At 48.1% G+C, this 22,076-nt stretch overlaps 1 protein-coding gene across 1 annotated transcript in view; it reads left to right on the forward strand.

The window, feature by feature from the left end:
* The window catches only part of LOC146861355 (serine incorporator 2-like), a 149,908-nt gene that overhangs the window by 66,455 nt on the left and 61,377 nt on the right, over positions 1-22,076 (forward strand). The window contains exons 2-3 of the mRNA XM_085645661.1: positions 17,304-17,465; positions 18,657-18,835. Of these exons, the coding sequence (XP_085501787.1) occupies positions 17,304-17,465; positions 18,657-18,835 (341 nt within the window). The remainder of the gene's footprint in view (positions 1-17,303; positions 17,466-18,656; positions 18,836-22,076) is intronic.

Raw genomic sequence — 22,076 nt, forward strand, 5'->3', positions numbered from 1 at the left:
GCCTTCCCGTCCGCTTCTCCGGGTCGGGAATGCAAAAGGTTGGAACAGTTTGGGAAGAAACTATTTTCCTCCTTCAGTTTGGGGTTGCGGTCCATTAATACTGCGTGCCTTTTGGACCGTTGCACCCACTCCTTGTGGGATACGGTGGCGGACGTGCTGCCCTAGTGTCCTGAGGACGCCCGGACACGGCTCGCCCAGGCTCTTGCTGAGGGGCGGGATGCAGCACGGTACTCAATTCGCTGTGGACTTGACACCACGGACTCGCTAGGTAGGGCGATTGCGACGACGGTGGCGATTGGCTGAGATCCACTAATTTCTCCGGGGATGTCCAGAGCACCCTCATGAACATGCCCTTCGATGGCCGCCGCCTTTTTGGCGACAAAGCGGATAGTGAGCTGGAGCGCTTTAAGGACTCCAGGGCTACGGCCAAGTCCTTGGGCCTCTTGGCCCCACGCTCGCAAACTTCTGCTTTTCGCCCCTTTCGTGGCCAAGGAAGGGGTGCCCCCACACGTCCGTCTAGCCACAGGCCGCAGAACCAGCCTCAACGCGGTCGCGGACGTGGATTCCGCTGAGGCGAACAGGGGGACAGAGAGCCGGTCAGCCCACATCTGCCCCCGCAGCATCTGCCTCAAAGCCTTCCTAGTCCGACCTTTCGGGCCCATTCCACGCCAGTGGGAGGCAGAGTTCGCCATCACCTGCTCCACTGGCGTACCATCACGTCGGACAGGTGGGTGCTGCAAATCGTCCGAAGGGGCTACTCCGACCCCTCCAGCCATGCAACTGCAGTACCACTGCATGTCGGGGGATCACTTGCAACTTCTGCAGGAGGAAGTTACGGCCCTCTTGGCCAAGGGGGCCATCGAGCACGTTCCTGGCCCAGAAGTAGGTCGGGGTTGTTACTCCCACTACTTTCTGGTTCCCAAGAAGGGCAAAGGGGGCCTACGCCCTATCTTGGACCTCCAACGCCTTCCTCCGGAAGGAGAAGTTCAAGATGCTCACCTTAGCTCAGGTTCTGGCTTCCCTTGACCCTGGAGACTGAATGGTAGCATTGGACTTGCAGGATGCATATTTCCACATCCCTGTCCTGCCGGCCCACCGGCGTTACCTGCGGTTCACGGTAGGCCACAAGCACTTTCAGTTTACCGTGCTCCCTTTCTGCCTCACCAGTGCGCCTCAGGTGTTCACTAAAGTGATGGCGGTGGTCGCAGCTCATCTGCGCAGATTAGGGGTTTCAGTCTTCCCTTATCTCGATGACTGGTTGTTGAAGGTGGGCTCGCCCCAGGCATTCGTCTCCCACCTCCAGACTACGGCCGACCTCCTGCATTTGCTGGAGTTCTCCATCAACGTGCCGAAGTCGCATCTGAGTCCCTCCCAGAAGCTCCTTTTCATTGAAGCAGTTCTGGACTCGGTGCTGTTTTGGGTCTATCCTCCAGAACAGCGGGTTCGGGATATGCAGGCTCTGATTCCGATCTTTAAGTCTTTATCCCGATTTTCGGTCAGGTTGGTGCTGCGGCTGCTGGGTCTGATGGCCTCCTGCATCCTGCTGGTACATCACACCAGGTGGCGGATGCGGGCTCTGCAGTGGGACCTGAAGTTCCAGTGGGCTCAACATCGGGGCAACCTGTCAGACCACTTCCTGATCTCGGAGGGCACTGCAAGGCAGTTGCAGTGGTGGCTCACGGACCGCGATTGGGGCAGTGGCAGATCCCTCTCCCTACCCCAACTGGAGCATGTAGTGGTGAGGGATGCGTCCCTCCTGGGATGGGGGGGGCCACATGGGAGAGGCGGAGATCAGAAGCTCGGCTCCATATCAACCTATTGGAGCTGCGGGCGATCCGGCTTGCACTGAAGGCATTCCTTCCCTCTGTTCGGGGAAGTGTAGTGCAGGTGTTCACGGACAACACCACTGCCATGTGGTATTGCAACAAAGAGGGCGGGGTGGGGTCGTGGACCCTTTGTCAGGAGGCTCTGCACCTCTGGACATGGCTGGAACACCAGGGCATCACCCTGGTGGTTCAACTCCTGGCGGGCTCTCTGAATGCCAGGGCGGACGAACTCAGCCGCCGGTGCATGATGGATCATAAATGGCGTCTGAACTCTGACGTGGCGCAAGGCCTTTTTCGGCAGTGGGGAGAGCCTTGGTTAGATCTATTCGCCACCGAAGAGAACACACAATGTCATCAGTTCTGCGTGTTGGAATTTCCAAGGCGGCACTCGCCTGGAGACGCTTTTCGTTGCGAGTGGAGTTGCGGTCTGTTGTACGCCTTTCCGCCTATACCACTTCTGCCCAGAGTGCTGAAGAAGATCAGGTGCAACCGGGCCCAAGTCATCCTTGTGGCTCCAGATGGGCACGAAGGTACTGGTATCCCGAGCTACTCAGTCTGTCAATCGATCCCCCGATACGACTGCCTCTTCAGGAGGACCTTCTGTCGCAGCAGCAGGGGACGGTCCTCCACCCGAACCTGTCCAGCCTCCACCTCCATGCGTGGAGATTGAGCGGCGACAGTTGATGCCATTTGACTTGCCTCCTGAAGTCTGTGATGTCATTCTGGCAGCCAGGCGTCCCTCCACTAAAACGGTATACGCCTGCAGGTGAAACAAATTTGTGGCAGGGTGCACAGCAAAGGCTGTGGATCCCCTTTCCGCCCCTCTTTCTGAAGTTATCCTCTTTCTTCTTTCCCTGGCCCAGCAGGGCTCTGCTCTGGGCACCCTCAAGGGATATCTTTCAGCTGTTTCTGCCTTCTTACGGCTTCCTGATCAGCCTTCTCTTTTCAAGTTCCTTGTTGTTGCTAGATTCTTTAAAGGCATTACTCACATGTTTCCTCCTGTCCCTTTCGTGATGCCTCAGTGGGACTTGAACCTGGTGTTAACCTATCTGATGTGCGCTCCTTTTGAGCCACTTCATAATTGCCCTCTTCATCTTCTGACTCTTAACACTGCTTTCCTGGTTGCTATCACCTCTGCCAGAAGAGTGAGTGAGCTCCAGGCTCTTTCCTCTCGGTCCATCCGGACAAGGTTGTTCTCAGGACTTGTCCTTCCTTTATCCCTAAGGTGGTTACTGCCTTTCACATCGGCCAGTCTATTACATTGCCCACCTTCTTTCCACATCCGTCGAAAGAGGCTCCACCGTCTGAACCCAAAACGTGCGCTCTCCTATCTGGATCACACCAAACCGTTCCGGGTGGATGACCAACTCTTCGTTGGCTACGTGGGCGCTAAGAAGGGGCGGGCAGTGCACAAGCGGACCATCTCTCGTGGGTTGTTTTTTGCATTAAGGCCTGTTATTCCTTGGCTAAGAAGGAGCCTCCTGTGGGGCTGAGGGCCCACTCCACTCGGGCCACAGCGGCTACTACTGCCCTGGGACGGGGGAGTCCTTCAGCAGGACATTTGTCAGGCGGCAACGTGGGCCTCACTGCACACATTTGCTAAGCATTACTGCCGGGACCGCCAAGTCCGGAGAGACTGCTTCTTTGGCCGTTCCATTCTCCAGGACTTCCTGGTGTGATCTTGGTTCGCAGACCCACCACCGGGGTTGGTATTGCTGGGGTATCTATTCTAAGGTAAGGAATCTAACTAACGTGTTTCTTTCAGATGAACAAGTTATTTACCTTCGGTAACGATATACCTGTAAGAAACATTAGTTAGTTAGATTCCTTACCGCCCCAACCATCCTCCCCGTTCTGCGAGCTGATATCTAGGCTTAAGGTGCTCCCTTTCAGGGCCCTAGATTCATGGCACCAGTGTCGGTTACTTGCATGGCTCTGCGTTCCTGGCGCGGAAAGCTAAGAACTGACGTCAGCGCATGAGGGCGGCGTCTAAGTACTCCGACTACATCATCCCGGCGATCACGACGACGGAAGCGGAGCCGCAGACTATGCCTAGCGACGCACAAGGGTATTGCTGACACAAAATCTTTTCGGATCCAGCCTGATGCCTGGGGATATTCTAAGGTAAGGAATCTAACTAACTAATGTTTCTTACAGATATATCGTTACCGAAGTTAAGTAACTTGTTCGACAATACTTCTGTTCTTGTGGGCGAGTTTGTGGTGTAAGGTTAGAGCTGCCGACTTTCGAGCTAAGTGAGCAGGTTTGAGCTGCAATGTCTGCTCAATGTTCTGTGATTACAAACATGAACATGTATTTGTGTAATGTAACTGCCCCCACTCGGGTTCAAACCTTCTCTATAAAAAATTCCATGGGTCAATAGCGGGAACTCTTTTCTGGGAGAGGTTCGGTTTTAGGTGCTCAAATGATCCGAGAAGATGTTAGTAGGTCTTCTGGTTGATTTACTTTTTTCCCCTCTATTTCCCTACCCTTCCTTTCCTCCTCCCACACTTGAATTAGCATATAACTAGGTTTAGATTATTAACTTTATATACACGTTTTACCATATTATGTTTGTTTAAGGAAAAAAGGAGATGTGTTGTAGTATGTAGTATTATAGAAGAGGGCGATATCTGGCAGAATTATGTGACATCAGATGTGCTTTGGTGGCTGGTTGCTGTGAGATACTAAAGCAGTTCTCTTCTGATACCTGACTGGAAAGATATCTTCTTTATGTGGTCTGAGGTACAAAATATTTGTGGAAAGACAGACTACTCTGTGTGATTCCTCTACAATAATTTTACATCCTCCAAAAACCAGCACCAAAGTCAAAACCCTAAAGGTCCATTGTAAGACCTGGGGTCACCGGGCCTTAAGGGGGTAACGTGACTCGAGCGGTTGGGCACCCAAAGGCTTATGTGTAAAGCGACCATACAACACCCTCATCCCCTGAAGCAGGAACCGCACACAATAATGGACGCCACACCGTAGGTTCAGTGAAAATCAAACCAGTTTATCTAAGCAGTTCTATTCAAGTGCAGTTCATGAGATGGCAATGGCATTACTGGATTATATTGACATTAGAATCACCAGCATTTCATTAGGGTGCCATAGGCAGTACCTGAATACGTTAGCGTCAGATTCACCAGCAATTCATTATGATGCAATAGGCAGTACCTGAATACATTAGCATCCGATTCATCATAGTTCCATTGGCAATACCTGGCGAACCTGGGGGAGCGGTAAACACAGCAGTTAACCAGCGTGCTGCGCCCCTCCCACCACTAGCGTTTCAACCTGCCGTGGGTACCTTGCGCGGTATCAGCGCTTTGAAATAGGGCTGGATAATGTAGCGCCACACATGGAAGACTACTAGCGCTTAAGCGCAGACTTTGAGGACCCAGCGCTACTCGGAATACCCAGGCACTAAGCACTTCAGAGCCGAACAGCGCTACTCGTAATAATCCAGCATGGGGCCCTTCAGAGCAGAACTCAGGAACACAGCGCTACTCGTAATAATCAGGCATCAAGCATGGGTGAGCCGAACTTAAGAATACAGCGCTACTCGTAATACTCAGGCATCAAGCATTGGTGAGCAAAACTTAAGAATACAGCGCTACTCGGAATGCTCAGGCCGTAGGCACTTGGTCCCCTTGTATGCGGCAGTCTAGCAGCAAGGGGGGCAATCCCACGGAGGGGAGTCAGTCTCCGATGCCAGGGGGGAAATCCCGCGGAGGGGAATCAGAGTCTCGGGGTGCGGTGCCGCTCCCGATCGACAGGGGGCGCACCGGGTCTTCCACCAGCCTCCCGGGGAGCAGGGGAGTGAGTCCCAGGCCTCCGCATGGCCACGCTACCTCCCAGCCCCCGGGGGTTACCTCGATCTCGGCGTCCTGGGGGGAATCTTCACTGCGGCGGCGTCCGTCACGTCTCTGGGCCGCAATCACGGCGCTCAGAAGCCGGGGGACAGGTCACAGCCTCTCACGCTTCCGACAGCAGCTGCGACGGGGCCCCGGGCTTCTCCACGGGCCCCGACTCGATGAGGGCGCACACTTCAGGCCTCCAGGCCGCGGCAGTGAGCACGCTTCAAGTCCCCACGCCAAGGGGGGGGGGTCAAATTAAGCGGGAGCGCTCAACGGCGATTGATGCAGGGAATCTCAGGCCAGGGAGCGCAGGGGTCACAGCGCTAGTACCTGGTTGATCCCCCAGCAGTTCAGCATCCGATCGCAACTTGAAGTTTCAGTATTCAGTTTTGTCATGCAGTTTCAGCAATCGGTTTTAGCATTCAGTTCTGGCATGAAGTTTCAGCATTCAGTTCTGGCATGTTTCAGCATTCAGTTCTTGTGTAATGTTTCAGCATTCAGTTCTGGCATGAAGTTTCAGCATTCAGTTCTTGTGGCGCAGATGTCACTGGCGCCCTTGGGGGGGGTTCTGTTCCTTGGGGTTAGGGATTGAGTTGGTGACTAGTTCCTTCCTAGTCAAGCTTAGCAGATGGCCCCTGGGTTCTCCTATCACTGGGCTAGATCAGTGGGCTGTACAGGATCCCTCACTCACTTAAAAGGCAGTACCTAAGTCCTGTCACTTTCAGAGGCATAAGTCCCTGGCTAGGCCCTACCGCCTACACTCCTGCGTGGATTTTCCCCAGGTCTGCTTTACTCCCACTGGCCAACTGACTAGAAAAAGTTCCCTCCCTCTGTTAAGTAGCCCTAGGTCAGGTGACCTCTATCCAAGGCGGCAAAAGTAAAAACCACACCTCCCTTCTGGAAGGTTCCAGCACATTCCAGGAGCTTCCCCATTCTACCTATGGGACAAAAAAAGCGGGCTGGTGTCGCAACATTGTTGTGGGGTTCCAGCCAGCTCCTGGCAGCTAGGGTGCTACTAATGAAGACCACTCTGCAGTAGCAGGGGCCTGTGGCAGCCATCTTGGGAGAAGGGAGCACCTGCACCTTAACACTGATTGGCAATGAAAAGGCGCCCGAAGACCTAGGTCCAACATAAAAATGAGGGTGGAAAAAATGAGGCGCAATCAAAAATAAAGGGGGAGACTACCCTAGGGCTGACAGGTCTAACATCCATCTTCAGCATTAAACCTGCTGTCAAAATCAGTCCCGTTTCTTGCCTCATTGCATCCTATATTTAACAACACCACCCCGTGAAAATGTTCTCAATTGTCACAATTTTTCATTTTAGGCATATGGGACATTCTTGATTCATAACCCCTCCACCCAGGCTGTAGAAGTAACACACAACAATTCAGGCCTTGTCCTACTTCCCAGGAGTGCCAAAATATTAATCTAGAACCACCAGTTGACCACGAACACAACAGCCAAGCTGTTCAGAAGAAACCTTGAGACCCCACCGCCTTCAGAAACTGACCACTTGCTCTTGAATGGCAGTTCACCTTGTAGTGCCTCCCCTAACCCACAAATGCATTCTAGGAAGACCGAAGTCAAAACACGTCTGCATGAAAACACCACACACTGCCCCAAAAGTTGCCTCAGATTAGATCCTTCATTCGTAACGCGCCTCCGTTTTTTCACTGCCCTGGGTACCATTCTGTTGGAGACACCTAGTGTGAGCATCACCAATAGCGGCCTTCAGTGAAACTCAAAATTCAGCTTTTCTGATTTTCTTTCTCCATTTATTTATCTTTCCACATTCGATAACTCCCATCATAATAATGCATTGGAAGAAGGTCTTTGAGGGAGACAGGGGAACTGGTATGTACGAGGTACGGCCCAATACTATTTTGTCTTTTGTCCGTGTCGCTTGCTGGTACAATGGTTCCCATGCTCAGTGCCCTGCCAGCGACCCCCGGGCACTTGCAGTTAAGGCACCGAGCGTAGCTGCGCCAACTTTGGCCCTAATTCCAGTGTCTCAGCTGCACGAAGGTGCGCAGAGCGTCACTCATCTCGCCCCAGAGCAAAACGAATGCTGGGCACATAAAACACACCTTAAGACACGGATGTGCATATCCGTTACCACAAGACCTCATTTTTTCAAGTTAGTCTCATGTAGTGGGAAGGAGAGGGCGCCTGCGCCTTGGGAGCGCGTGAGGCAGAGAGGAGACGCCATGCGCATGCACATCGCCTGTCCGTGCGCGCACATGGTTTGTCTCCCTTCGCACACCAAACTGACAACAATAGTCTCGCCAAGGCGATGCAGCGCATGCGCTGCGTTAGCTAGGCGAGACCTAAAAAGGGCAGAGTTTCAGGAAGTCTAATCAGTAACCATTTGCTAACAAAAGTGTTCATTGAATTTGTAAATGGACCACTTCCACCATCCCCTTATTCACACCAGTGTTTTACCCCCTACCCTCCAGCCACTGTAATTCAGGTAATGCACTTCCTTTGTCTGGGAAGCCGTCCTCATCTTTCATCCGGTGCCAATGCAAAATAGAGGCATTTAAATGTATCCCACTCTGCTGTATAATTTCCCAGTATAGCACAATCTTCACAAGTAAATAATGTTCTTTCTACATTCTTGCATCCTAAAACTGCATGCTCTCACAAAAATGTTCACTGCATTCCTTAAATCTTTAAAATCTGTCCTTTAATTAAAACTTGTTTGTTGCCTCTTCTCTCTTCACATGCCCATTTTCTTCCCTTCATCCTCTACATGCCTCCTCTCTCCAAGCACAACCTACTCTTGACACATGCATGTTTGACTATTCTCAATTTCAGCAAAATTCTCACAACTCGTTTACAAGATCATAATCTCTCTTCCTTCTGCTGAAACTCTTGCCTATGCGACCTAACACTACCTAATCTCCTCTAACTTCTGTATTAATCCCACCAACCATGTGCTTGAGCTCTCTCCCCGCACCACTGATTGCAGCCAACCACTATTACTTTAATCCAGCATAAAAAAGCTGAATTGACTGCATGGAATGGTTTGCTCTGAGTGCAAAAGACTAATCCCAGTAGCTAACAGTAACCATTAACACTGAAGCAGCGTACTTCCCGGCGTAAAGCACTTTGACGCCTCGTCAAGGGTAGTAAGCGCTGTATATATGCAATTACAGTTACAATCCTATGAGAGCGTGCAGTCTCATTATAAATTCGAATTTTTATCCTATATTTAATATATTGGTATTCTTTACCCATGCACCTTCTCACATCCATAGGCTGTCGACGAGCTCTGGATGAGCCTGTCAAGCACAGGTTGCTCCTGGCACTCCGTCAAAGCATGTCACATAGTGTGGGAGAGGGTTTTTTCGTTGAAAAAAATCCTAACCAACGTTTTTCTGGACAGAATAAGCAACTACTCCATAGGAAAAAATATTTTTTTTTTTCCCCCGGAACGGGCCCGTTTGCCTATTATGTTTACGTTGAGCAAATGTTGCCATGAACAGAGTAGGTGTCTGTCTGTCTGTCTGTCTGTCTGTAATTGTTTATAGTATTGGTGATGGGCAGGCTTGGTCTCTATTAAATGTATGGCAGTGTGTACTGACGTAGGAGGCTATAGTGTGTGTTCTGTGTTTAGGTTATTGTTTGTGTTTATATGTAAGTTGTGTTCTCTGTCTAATTTGGATCCGATTTGTCCGCTGTAATTTTTTTTATTTTTTTATTAGCTTTAGTACAGCATTCATGGAGACCGACACCAACCTGATTTGCGCAATGAATAAACGGTTTAAATTCTACTTGTTTTCGCCATGTCTCTACTACAACAATATGCATAGAGTTTAGCTTTTCTTTTTCAATTTTTGTCTCACAGTAAGTCTTACTGTACAATACTCAGTCAGTGCGGCCTTGCCCCCTCTCATCATAAGTCCACTCAAAGATGTTAAAATTAAACCATTCTGAAAGGGTTTCAATGACCAGAATACAACACAAGTCAAAGAAGTCAACATGTGGATTAAAACATCAAGGTAATCTACAGAGGATGCCTGTCATCTTTAGATTGCGTCTTCAGGGTTTCAAGGATTAAATCCTATCTTCGATCGAAAGTAATTTTTCACAGTCTCCCACGTTCCTCCCTGTGCAAGTGCTTGTTTTCTGCTTCCAATAAATTTATGAATACAGCAGCCCATCTCTTAACTATGGGGGAACAGGTCCTTCTCCAAGTCATGATATTATCTTTTGCCCGGAGTAAAGCAAGATCCACAATTATCCCTGCCACTTTAGCTGCCAGGGGGTGCAGGAAAAGACCGGGTATGTAGGCTTCAAATCTAAGGAGTTCTTTGCATTTTGGAACATGGATTAGAACAGCACTGTACCCCAATCGTATTAGGGTTGCTGCGTCACAGATCCATATCATGTAAACAGAATCATCCCCCTCAGCACAGAATTAGGGATAATGTGAGGAGGCCCCAGGAATTATTTTTCCAGTTTTTGCTGGGGATTATGTATGCTCTATTAAGAAAATTAAATTGTATGTATTTAAATTGAGCAAGACCTTGCTTAGATATAGAAGGTTCCTCCCCCAGTGTGAGTCATTCAACACTCTGTATACATCAGTCTCCCAAAGTGTGCGACAGTTGACACTCAACAGGTCTAAATGATGTAGGTGGGTTCTATAGAACCATCTAATTAACTTCTTGACGTTACCTATGGAGTGCAGGGTTTTACTCACCCCATGTACAGGCAGTGCCAATGCTCCAATCTGCCACAGGCTACGCAAAGTTAATTAAGTTTGTCCATAGGTAAGAAACTGCCCCTTAGGGATGTTGCAATCTTCAACTAAAGTGTCAAAGTCTATTAGAATTAATCTACAAATAACTCCCCACCTCTTTCTCAATCCACATCTGTATCTGCTGTTCACTAAGCCGTCCTTTGCGTGTAGGGATCCCAAGTAATGGAGTAGCTGGGGCATTAGGGAGTATATGTTTTGTAAGAGAGCAGCTGTCTCATACTGGCCAATTCCATCTGCTGTAGGATGGACTGTTGAATGGGAAACCTCACCCTGTAGAGTACCATTGGCAATTCTGTCCTCCGGTAGGCCTGTCTCTCCCACTGAATGGCCAGCTAGCAATCTGAGGACCCATAGGAGTTGCGCAGCAAGATAATATTTGTCTTCGTATGGAAGTCCCAGTACTCCAGCCTCTAGAGTTATCTTTAGTGTTGGGATAGCAACTCAGCGCCTACTTCCAGCCCACTCCAACTCATCCAGTATCTAATTGAGATTATTAAAAAGTATCAAGGTAGGGTAAGGGGTAAATTGACAAAGTAATGTAGAAAGCCTAGAAGCGCCATCATTTTGATGAATACCATAAGATCCGTGACAAAGGCAGTGAAGTCCAAAATGCGATGTGTGGCTCAAGAGCTCATACCACTTTGCCTGTTACCATCACATGGGTCCTCAACAGTCTGGAAAATATAAATACACAAATGTCTACATTTTGATTCTTCCTAAGCAATGCTACCTCCAGCACGGCCAGATTTAGTGGGACAAATCTTGAGTTTACACAAAACCTAGTGTTCTACCCAATTGAACACCTAGTTGACTAAGTCAGGAAGCCAATTGCACTACAGCCATGGCAAACAAGAGAGGCGACTGGTGTCCTGCCGTGTTGTGCAGCGAAGTGTGCAACTCTAAGATGCTCTCTCCGGTTTTAATTCTAGCAGTCAGACATTTGTAGAGAACATGTATCTAAGAGCGTATGTGTGCGCCTAAACCAAATATATTAAGCACGTTCTGCGTATAGATCGATTGTGTTTTTAGGTCTTCCCTAGCGACGCAGCGCATGCGCTGCTCGCCTTGGCGAGACTATTGTTGTCGGCTTGGTGGGCGAAGGGGGACAGGACATGTGCGCGCCTGGACAGGCGATGTGCACGCTCACGCCGTCTCTTCTCTGGCGATGTCAGCTTGGGGCTGGACAGCAGATGTGCACGCGCACCGCATGGCATCTCTTTTGCTCGCAGGCTTGTTAGGTCTTCAGAGACGGACAAAACATGTGCGCACGCACGCATTCAGACACGGACACTTGCGGGACGCTGCATTTGTTTTGCTTTAACGTGAAAACCGTCCCAAAGCTGCTCCAGCTTAACCACTTTCACCACGCTTGTTTAAAAGGTCTGCCGGCGTCGAAGGCCTAAGTCTAACCCCATCCATCAGCAGGCCACTGGCGAAAGGAGAGGTCTCTGGTTTAAGAGAGGTAGGCGACATTTGTTTTGCTTTAACGTGAAAGCCGTCCCGCAGCTGCCTCGGCCTAATGACTGCAGCCCGTGTTTGTGTTTTTATTTTATAGTTCCCGTTTCGTCCATGTGGAAGGCGTTATCTTTTCAGCACGTTATAAAACTGCGAATTAAACGAGCAAGTAGGTACAATGCACCAGTGGCGTCACTTCTTGAGCCAGAAATCTGTGCTGTCCCGTCCTTTGATTGGGCAAAAGTGGAGTCTATTCCTGGTATCTGATCGCTGTGATGTCACACCTCTACTCGAGTTGAATAGTAGCAGTGTAATTGATGTCACTTCTAGTAATCTGATAGTTACATAATTCTTGTAATTCGTAGTGGTCCCATCAACTGCGCTAAGCTGACACAAATGATGTTTCCTCCTACAGTTGGACAGTAGACACCCCATGGCCTGAGCCTGGACAGCCATTATGTAACATCCCTTAATACAATAACCTTGAAAACCCCGCCTGCGTTCGGAACAGTTTCTTTATTTAAAATATCTGTATTTGGTTCATCAGTGGTTGTATAACTATACACGATAAAGGACTGACAACCATAAAATATCAATGTAACCCGATACCAGGGTTATGTCTTCTTGTAATCTGATGTGTGGTGCGCCTTCCTATCATAACAGACATGGCAAACACTGCTATTGATTGTTTTGTCATGTTTATCACCTGATGACGTGAATCTTGCCTCCTCTAATTCAGTGACACAGCCTTGCCACATTCTGAAATGTTCTAGCTGTGATGCAATATCCTGTAATCTGAAAGTTGTGATTTAACCTTTGAATCACTGAGAGAAGTGACGTCCTATTGTGTGATGGAAGAAAAGTCCATCTCCCGTTTCGATTGCGTCTGAAAGTGTCAATTCCAAAAGTGAACCGTTTGAACCCCTAAGACTTTCCTGAGAAGACGCAAAACCCACATGTGTACCTTACAACACATATAGCGCTTGGTATGGATGGATTATGCCCAGGGGGAACAAGTGACTGATGCGACCGTGGCTGCCTTCTTCAGGACTAAACCTATTTGCAGACTTCTGGAAACGAATATGATGCGAGACCAATAACAGATGCATCATTTAAAGCATTCTGAGGATGGGCTCCTCTTCCCTGCTCCTTACCAAGTCTTCATTCAGTCATTAAACTGTTAATGGCCTCGGTATATTCCTCTGAAGAGCATCCGAGTTTGAATCGTACCAGGTTATAAGCACCATCAGACACCACACAGCGCATGATGCCAGAGTTTGTATGGCCTAATCGGGTTTGTTTGCTAGTTCTCCAGTCTGAATACATCCACGGGGTCGATATCGTCCGAATTTCTATTTGCACATTGCAACTGCAGTGTGATCGATAGTGCCCAAGTTCCTTTATGTGTGTAATATTATGTACAGTGTCTCGAGCCCTCCCTCCAATGGCCACATTCAGAGAGAATCTTTCTTGCACCTGCGTTGAGTAAAGGAGAGAGCATTCTGATTTACTCAATGTAGGACAAGAAAGTTTTTATTTTTGTTGCATACCCCTAAATCATCCCAGTTGAGCCGATTTGTTTCCAGTTAGTGGTGTAAGTGGGGGCCCATCATAAGTTGCGCGAGCCTTTCCCATCTCAGCAGTGGTGTGAGAATCCCCCATGGCATCAGTGGTGAGTGGACCTATCTTGAGTGGTGTGAGGGGGCTGAGCGTGAGGCACGGTCACCACAATTGTGAATATTTTAATAGAACTGGGTTTGTGAGCTTCACAAATCGACGCCATTAAACACCTTAAAACAGTGGGGGACAGCAACAACAATGCGACTTCTAAAGCGTGATGCTCTCAGCCACATGCCCAGTTCTCCTCACTGCATAAAAGCGCGCCAGGGGAGGGATAGAGCTGTGCAGTTTCCCTCACCCTGTGGTCTTAAGAAGGCCGGCTGCTCGGAAATAATTCATGGTGGGCGGTAAGGCCAATAACTCAGCTCCTGGGCCCCAGGTTGGGCAGCCTGGTAGGACAGGTCTGAGGTGTAGACCATAAGCTGTGGAGTGCATGCACCGTGTGCCTCAAATATTTCAAAATACATTCACTGCCAGTGCCGACTCCAAAGGTTGCGCTGGGCCGGGTGCGTACTTGCAGCGCTGCTGTTCTAAATTGCAGAGACTCTCCGCCTCCAGATCCACGTGACCACAGACTGAGGCCAGTCCTCCGGCCCTGAGCCCACAGCAGGAGCTAATGTCTATAAAGGAAAATAAAGGCAAGTGCATGCCCTGGTTCCTCATAATTAACATTGTGATGTGCCAGCAGCGCAGTAAATCACAGCAATCCGGCGGGGTTGGGTCCATTGTAGGATCATACCACAGCCGGCCGCCCACAGTACAATGCTCTGTGGTTGGTGTTCGTGCTCACTATTTGACGTAGTACCAGGACAAAAGTGCTGTGACTGTCTGCAACGCCGTAACGGCAAGCACCGTGCAGTTCCCCGTCTGCTGTGACTGCATTCGGCCTGCACTGCTTTCAGGTACCGTACTCCTCCTGCACTGCCACGAGAGTGGCCACTCTGATGTGGGAGGAATCACTTCACTACAACAGTACAATGCTCTGTGGTTGGTGTTAGTGCTCACTTTGCTGACGTAGTACCAGGACTCTTGAGTATTTCTCAGTTCTAATGTATGGCTGTATTTAGATTTTAAAACCTAGGATTCAGAACATAAGCATTAACAAGCATTTGCAATGCAATAGGTCTCGCATTTGCAAGAGTTTGAGCTATTGGCATTGTAAATGACAATGCCTTTTATTTTTGTGTTGGTTTTGAAAACAGAAAAATAATAGGCATTGTCATTTACAATGCCAATGGCTCCAACTTTCGCAAATGCGAGACCTATTGTATTGCAAATGCTTGTTTTTTTTGTGTGAGAATCAAATACCTTTTCTAAATCGAGAGCCAAATTCTAGCGTCCCTAACACTCGAGAGCTACTCATCATACCCCATAGTTTTCGGATATTAAGGAAGGTATTTCTGCCTGGCACAAATCTGTTCTAATCAGGATGAATCCAGCCTCGAAGCTCCAGAAGAAGCTGACCGGCTATGATCGTAGCCAATATGTTATTGTCTGAATTCAAAATGGATGACTGGCTGTAAGAGGCCATATCTTGGGCAACACTCTGTGGTTTAGGAATAGAGGTGAATAACTCCTCCGTAGTTGAGAAAGGCAGCTTGTCCACCTCAAATGCCTCACTGAAGACTTGTGCCAGCTTGGGGGCCAGTTGGGCAGAAAACATGGAGTAAAACTCGAATGGCAGCCCACGTAGGGCCCCTTTTATTTCCTGATTCGTAATTGAAATTCTATCACCTGTTAGGCCTCCACAGTACTCCTAGGCTGAGCATTCCCCTCTAGGAAGGCGTCCAGGCTATCACAAGTAGAATTGTCAGTCACCTTATGCAAGTGTATATAATAATGATAAAATGCCTCATTGATGTCTGCCAAAACTCTGCCCACTGGTATGGATGCGTTTACAGAAGCCAAGTGTCCGCTTGTAGGTCTTTGGGCGCAACAAGAGGGGCCAAAAATCCACCTTCATGGTGTATCCTACCTTCAAAGGAAGCATAATCATGGCAGCGTAACATTTCGAGTTAGGGGGGAAATGGAGCGATCTAACACAGTATCAAGAACATGGTAGAAGTCTCCCCCGATGATCCAGGGTAGCAGTGCCCACTCTGCCAACCAAGTTGACAATCTGGGTGAGTAAGTGCAACCATACAATTTCAGAGTGAGCCAAAATGAAAGCCCGTACGAAGCGTGGGGCAAAGTGCGTATTCTAAATTTAATAGTAAGTCAGGCTGCTCGCCATGGCTGCTGAATCGAGCGCTGCTCGTGGGTCCACTGTACCTGTAGGCCTTGTCGTTTTTTTTTTTTAAAGTTTTTTTTTTTTTTAGGTCAGCACATTATAAAGAGTCAGTGGGTTACAGTCTGTGCTAGGCCAGGTCCAAGTGGCAGGACGCAGTGCTTACCTTGTGGGCTCCCTTCTCCAGTATTATAGAGTTCTTCCATGCCCCACCAGGCACAGGGCAGTCACTGTATAATAACAAGGGATAGGAGCGTGCCAGGCCGATGGTACCTAGGTGTGGCGCAACCTGGCATAAGGCCCAGCCCAGGCCACGCTTCAGACTATACATGGTTGGCGGCACAGAATTCCGTAGCACTGGAATGGCCTGCCATGGAGAACTCCAACCATGTGAGAGCTCCAATAGAAGGGTGGGCTCCTTGTTAGCAAGTGCCCCAATGGTGACAAGTTACCCCTCGCTCTACGGGTAACCCCCCCATGGCCACAGCACCTCGCTGGTAGTATGGCAGTGCACAGATTCGGATAATGTTGGGAGCCGAGTACAGCTATTTCCTTCCCACCCCATAGTAATTTAAGTGGTATTTTGGGTTCTCTTTGGCCATTCTTATGTTTGTGCAATTGTGTGTGGCGAACAAGAGTAAACAAACACACAAGTTAGCTTGTCTTTATGACAGGAGGGGGAGGATGTCTCGGTGTATGGGGGCATCTTGGCAAATCACAGGGTTCTGTTGCTGTCTTGGTGAATTTCTTTTGCTCAAGAGTTAGGGGTGTGACACTGATTAGTCACTTCATGGTAAAGTGCAGCGCCGGGCATTACATATTTTTCAAGATTCAAATTGGGAGCCAGAAATGGGCTCTGTTAGAATTGTGCATATGTTTGGAGATTTTGGAATCTGGTAATGAATCAGCAAAGCATGCAGAGCCTTGGCATAGTCATGGCAGACTTGAGTAGGGATGTGCCATTCAGAATGTATAAAAAGAGTAGAAAAGCAAGAGCATCGGACTATAAAAGCAGGAGCTTTATAGTTTGGTAGGTTCTGAAGAACTTTGCACGGATGATAAAGATGGTGTGAGTGTTTTTGCTGAGGTTAGCCTCAAGTTTGTCCCTTATGGTTTTACCGGAACAAATGTTGGTAGCAAATGAGCTGAGCTATATGAGTTGCAGTATTGGAGCATGTTATGGTGGTGGATGAAGAATGGCCTCTTTCTTGGCACTATTCAACTTGAGTTTACTTTTTCCCCATTTACTAACTGATCGCAGCCAAGCGCTAGCCTGTTTTGGGCATTTCAACATTGCTTATTTAATGAATCCTTCTACTTGTCTGTTTCCGTCATTTTGGAGTTGTCTTTTTTCCTTTTCTATCCATTGTCTCCCCCTACTCTTTACCGTCTCTCTTCTCCCCTCCATACCTTTTGACCTGTCCATATTCCGTCTCACTTACCTTCATTGCCTCTCACTTGGCATAGAACACTTCACCAGGATCAGATGTTTTAATTGACTTTTAGTGGGCTGCTTCCACTCACATACATGTCCTTTATTTCAGGTATCCTGTCTGTGTGGCAGTGCGCCTTGTCTCCTCTGTGGCTGCTGCCCCTCCACAAAGAACTCTACCATTACTCGCCTTGCCTTCTCCATCTTTTTACTGATGGGCACCATTGTGGCGATAATCATGATATCTCCAGGAGTCGAAGTAGGACTTCAAAAGGTAAGAATATACTTTTACTTGAGATGGGTTCTAAATGTTTCAACAAATAATTGCCTTCTAAGATGGGTGGGAGGTGGCATGGCACTTAAAAATTAAAATTAGAATGCTGGCTTTGGAATGTGAGGTTCCCAAGTGGGGATCACTAGTGTGCTGTCTCTAGAAGTGTTCTGGACAGATATTACACTCTGGTAACACATTTTGGGTACCAGGTTACATTTTTAGTAATCTTATCCAGTTGTTTAAGATTAGCCTCGGTCTAGCAACCCTGAAACCACATTAGGTGAACAAGTGGATGTCGCTTGGTTGTCGCAAAATACATCAGTCCACCTCCTTTTTACCTGCCAACAAAGCAAACGGTAATCTTTGTAACAGCTTGTGCTCTAAAATGAACTCTTTCTGTGACCTATAACCTTGGTCTGGAGTTGTAACAAAAATACTCCACCAGTTTTGCTTACTCGGTTTATTATATTAACTCTTCCCTTGTAAATTTCTATCTCTTGATGTTTTGGAGGTGTAATCAAACGCACAGTAACTTGTACAAAAACCCAAGTAAAGAATTTTAAAAAGTGACCCCCACGTGTGCCTGGCTAGAACATAAAATAGATTTAAGGTTCGTACTAATTTGAGCATTTTGTACTTAGCTCGGGTAATTGTAGATTGGCATCACCTGCTGGAAGTTTCTTTGTTGTGGGCTCTGTGTCCTCCCTATTATGCTTTGAGAATAGAACAGTTTTGTACTGAGCATAATACGAGAGTTGCATTGTTTCTGCCTCTGTGGCCCGTGTCCTCCAAGTATGGACCAGTACGGTCAGAGTTTGCACTCTTGGTACTCTGTGATGAATCTTGCACCTTGTTTACCATGCACCTCAGTAGGAAGCCTGATATTCACCTGACTTTCCCAGCCATGTTGAGCTGCCAGAGGTACTGGTGTGTTGAGTAGTCTGCTGTTCACCTGTAGTATCCCTCAGAATTACCAGCCACTATGCTGATGTGTTGAGTTGGAATCCGTTGTCCCACGTATGGGCATTAGGCTGTCTTTTATATTTTTTTGGGTGAGGAATCAGTTTGCTCCTTTAATTTTATTCCAAAACCACCAGCTGAATTGCAATGTCCACAAACTACACATCACTGTCCTCAGCTGGGAGTGGAGTAGCTGTAGAGCTGTTCTGAACCTGTGCTGTTTGTCTACAGATCCCGTGGTTCTGCGACACCTCCACAACCATCCATGGATCCGTGAACTGCGCCGTCGTAGTTGGCCATAAGGCTGTGTACCGTATGTGCTTTGCTATGGCAGCTTTCTTCTTCCTCTTCGCACTGATTATGATCTGCGTGAAAAGCAGCAGAGATCCAAGAGCCGCAATTCAGAATGGGTGAGTATTGCAACATTTCCTTGTATGCTTGGCACATTGGTGACAGTTGATATACTCTTCTGCCACATAGGAAGCCACAATATGAATCGTACAGAAATTAAGATGCAGCGTAATGTCTAACCTATTTAGAACCACTGTAACATGTAGTTCTGGGTAAGTTAAGAGCTGCATTTGTGGCAACCCATTTTCTGCCACATATAAGATCAAAGGGAACATCTGCTTAAGGGAGCGTAGGTAGTTGAATCGGGATTCTCTGTAATGAATAGGGTGGGTTAAGCTGTAACTCGTGAGAAAATACATATATATATATCTCCTACTGGCGGTCGCCAGTAGGTAGATATAGTTAGGACCTATTTTCCATAGGAAATCCGCAACATTCTATTTGGAATAACTTCGGCGCCGATTGACGAATCTTCGCGAAATTTTCAAAACTTTTGGCCAGCTCCGGTCCGCTCCTATCCTGAAAGTTTCACGGTGATTCGTCAAGCGTGGGCCGAGAAAAAAGGGGGGTCCCAAAACGCGCTTTCCCCATGCAGTTTCCCATAGGACCTTTAGTTGCAGCAACAGCCCGAACTGCTTAACGGAATTGCACCAAATTTGCAAAGAGGTAGTCCTTAGTTCAGACTTGTGCCTTTTGCTTAAATGGTGTAAATCCGTTCAGTAGTTCCTGAGAAAATGACATTTAAAAGTACATCTATATCTATGGCCTCGGAGGATTCGCGCACCCTGCCATGCACGAGCTGTATTCTAATTGGCTGTCAACACTCCAAATCAGGAAGTGTTGGCAGCCATCTTGTGCCTCAGTAGAACCGAGGGACAAGAAACCTAAGAAACAAATGCACAAAGGGGGCAGGGTAGAAACACCCTGGACCCCTAGGTCTGCTCAGGGGGTCCCACAAGGACCCCAAGGGCCAAAAAAAGCATTTAAAAAAAAAAACAATGTGCGAGATTCGGGCACCCAGCGCGCATTTCGGCCAAAAAAAAGCGCGGACTCCCGCGCTTCTTTGGTAATTGGCCCTCGGGGGGGTTCCAAATCCCGGGGGCATTTAAAAAAAATAGTGTGGGGGATCCCAATCCCCCCCCACCCTGCCCCAGGGACCGCCACCCCCCAGAGCTACAAAAAATTGGGTGTGGGGGGGCTCTTAGGCCCCCCTGGGGTTACAAAAAATTGGGTGTGGGTTTTCTGAGGCCCCCCAGCCCAGGGGACCGCCACCCACCGGGGCTGCTAACAGATGTTTGAGGGGGGCCGCGCAGCCCCCCTCCTGGAGCCTTGTTGTGGCCCTGGGGACCGCCACCTCCCAGGGCCGGCTCCTGCCGGCCCTGGGAGGGGTATGGGGTCCCCGGGGCCATAAGTGGCCAGAGGAGGGGGGCTACGCAGCCCCCCTCCATTAAAATATTTTAAAAGTTGGCCGTGCCCCGGGGGAAGGGTTTCCTGGGGCCGGAATTTTCCACAGGAGGGGGGGCCACGCGACCCCTTCCCGTAATTTTTTTATTTTAATTTTAATTTTGGGATGAGGCCCTTGGGGATGGGGTCCCCAGGGCCACAAAAAAGTAAAAGGAAGGGGGGGCCACACAGCCCCTCTTTAAAAATATAAATAAAAAAAATGCGATCGTCCCTAGGCCCCGCCCCCTCACAAGCACACTCTGCAAACGCACCCTGTGGCGCGTTTTAAATTGGGGAATTAATTCCCCTTCAATACTGGGGGTCCCTGGGGCCAACTAGCCCACCAGGAACCTCCAGTAAGTGCCACAGGGCTGCGTTACAGCAAGGTGCTCCAGGCCACGCCCCTTTTTGCACCTCTCTGCAACACAGCCTTTTGGTGCTTACTTGAGGTACCTGGTGGGCTAGTTGGACCCCAGGGACCTCAGGATTCAAAGGGACTTAATCCCCCAACTTAAAACGTGCCACGGGGCGCGTTTGCACAGTGGTGAAGGTAGGGGGCGGGGCCTGAGGTGATGTGTGCAAACACGCCCTGTGGCGCGTTTTAAGTTGGGAAATTAATTCCTCTTCAATCCTGAGGTCAACTAGCCCACCAGGTACCTCCAGTAAGCGCCACGGAGCTTGAATTTCCTTCCATACGATATCATTGCCTTCTTTTTGCGGAAAAAGTTTGTCGATTTTTGAAACGTAAAACGTGTTTGCACACATGTCACCTCAGGCCCCGCCCCTTCCCTTACCATTGTGGAAATACTCCTCTAAAATCTGCCGAACTACGAATTCAGATTTACTCACCTGTTATCACGAGAGACCTCAGTGCTGCATCTTTGAGCCCAGTACTAATCCTGAAACGTAATTCTAACCGTACTTACCAGTAACTTGAATTTCCTTCCATAGGATATCATTGCCTTCTTTTTGCGGAAAAAGTTTGTCGATTTTTGAAATGTAAAAATATTCCTCTAAAATCATCCGGACTACGAATTCCGATTTACTCACCGGTTATCAGGAGTGACCTCAGTGCTGCAACTTTGAGCCCAGTACTGATCCTGAAAAGTAATTTTAACCGTACTTACCAGTTACTTCAATTTCCTTCCATAGGCTAACATTGACTGCTTTCACTTTGAAATTCTTCTAAGTGTGGAGTTTTGGAATTTACAAATATTCCTCTAAAATCAGTCGAACTACGAATTCCGGTTTACTCACCTGTTATCAGGAGAGAACCCAGTGCTGCATCTTTTAGCCCAGCACTGACCCTGAAAAGTAATTCTAAGCTTACTTACCAGTAACTTGTATTTCCTTTCATTAGAATCCATTGTGTGGTTTTCAGCAGAAAAGTTTCGAAGTGTCTACTTTCACAAACTAAAAATATTCCCAAAAAATCGTCTGTATGACTTAAACACATTCTATCAACTGTTTACAGGAGGTTGGCCAGTGCTGGATCCAGGATCCACCACTGAGTAAGAAAAAGTTATGATAACACTACTTACCTGCTAAGTGAATTTTCTGGCATAGGATAACATTGGTGATTCTATGTGAAAAAATTTCAACTTTTAAAATACAATAATATTCCTTAAAAATCACTACTGTAACCAAAACGCTTTTACTCAACAGTTTACAGGAGATTTCCAAGGACTGAATCTAGGATCCAGTCCTGTGGTTAGAAAACTAATCCATAAAGTAACTAATTGCATTTGACTAGAAAGTCACATTGAGCTCAATGTTGCATTGTTTGAAATTGTGTTGCCCATTGAAACAACTGTAACTACTGTACAAAAGTCTATTGCCTATTTGCAAAGTATTTAA

Source organism: Triturus cristatus, chromosome 3_1, assembly GCF_964204655.1.
Source record: "Triturus cristatus chromosome 3_1, aTriCri1.1, whole genome shotgun sequence".
NCBI classification, from domain to species: Eukaryota; Metazoa; Chordata; class Amphibia; order Caudata; family Salamandridae; genus Triturus; species Triturus cristatus.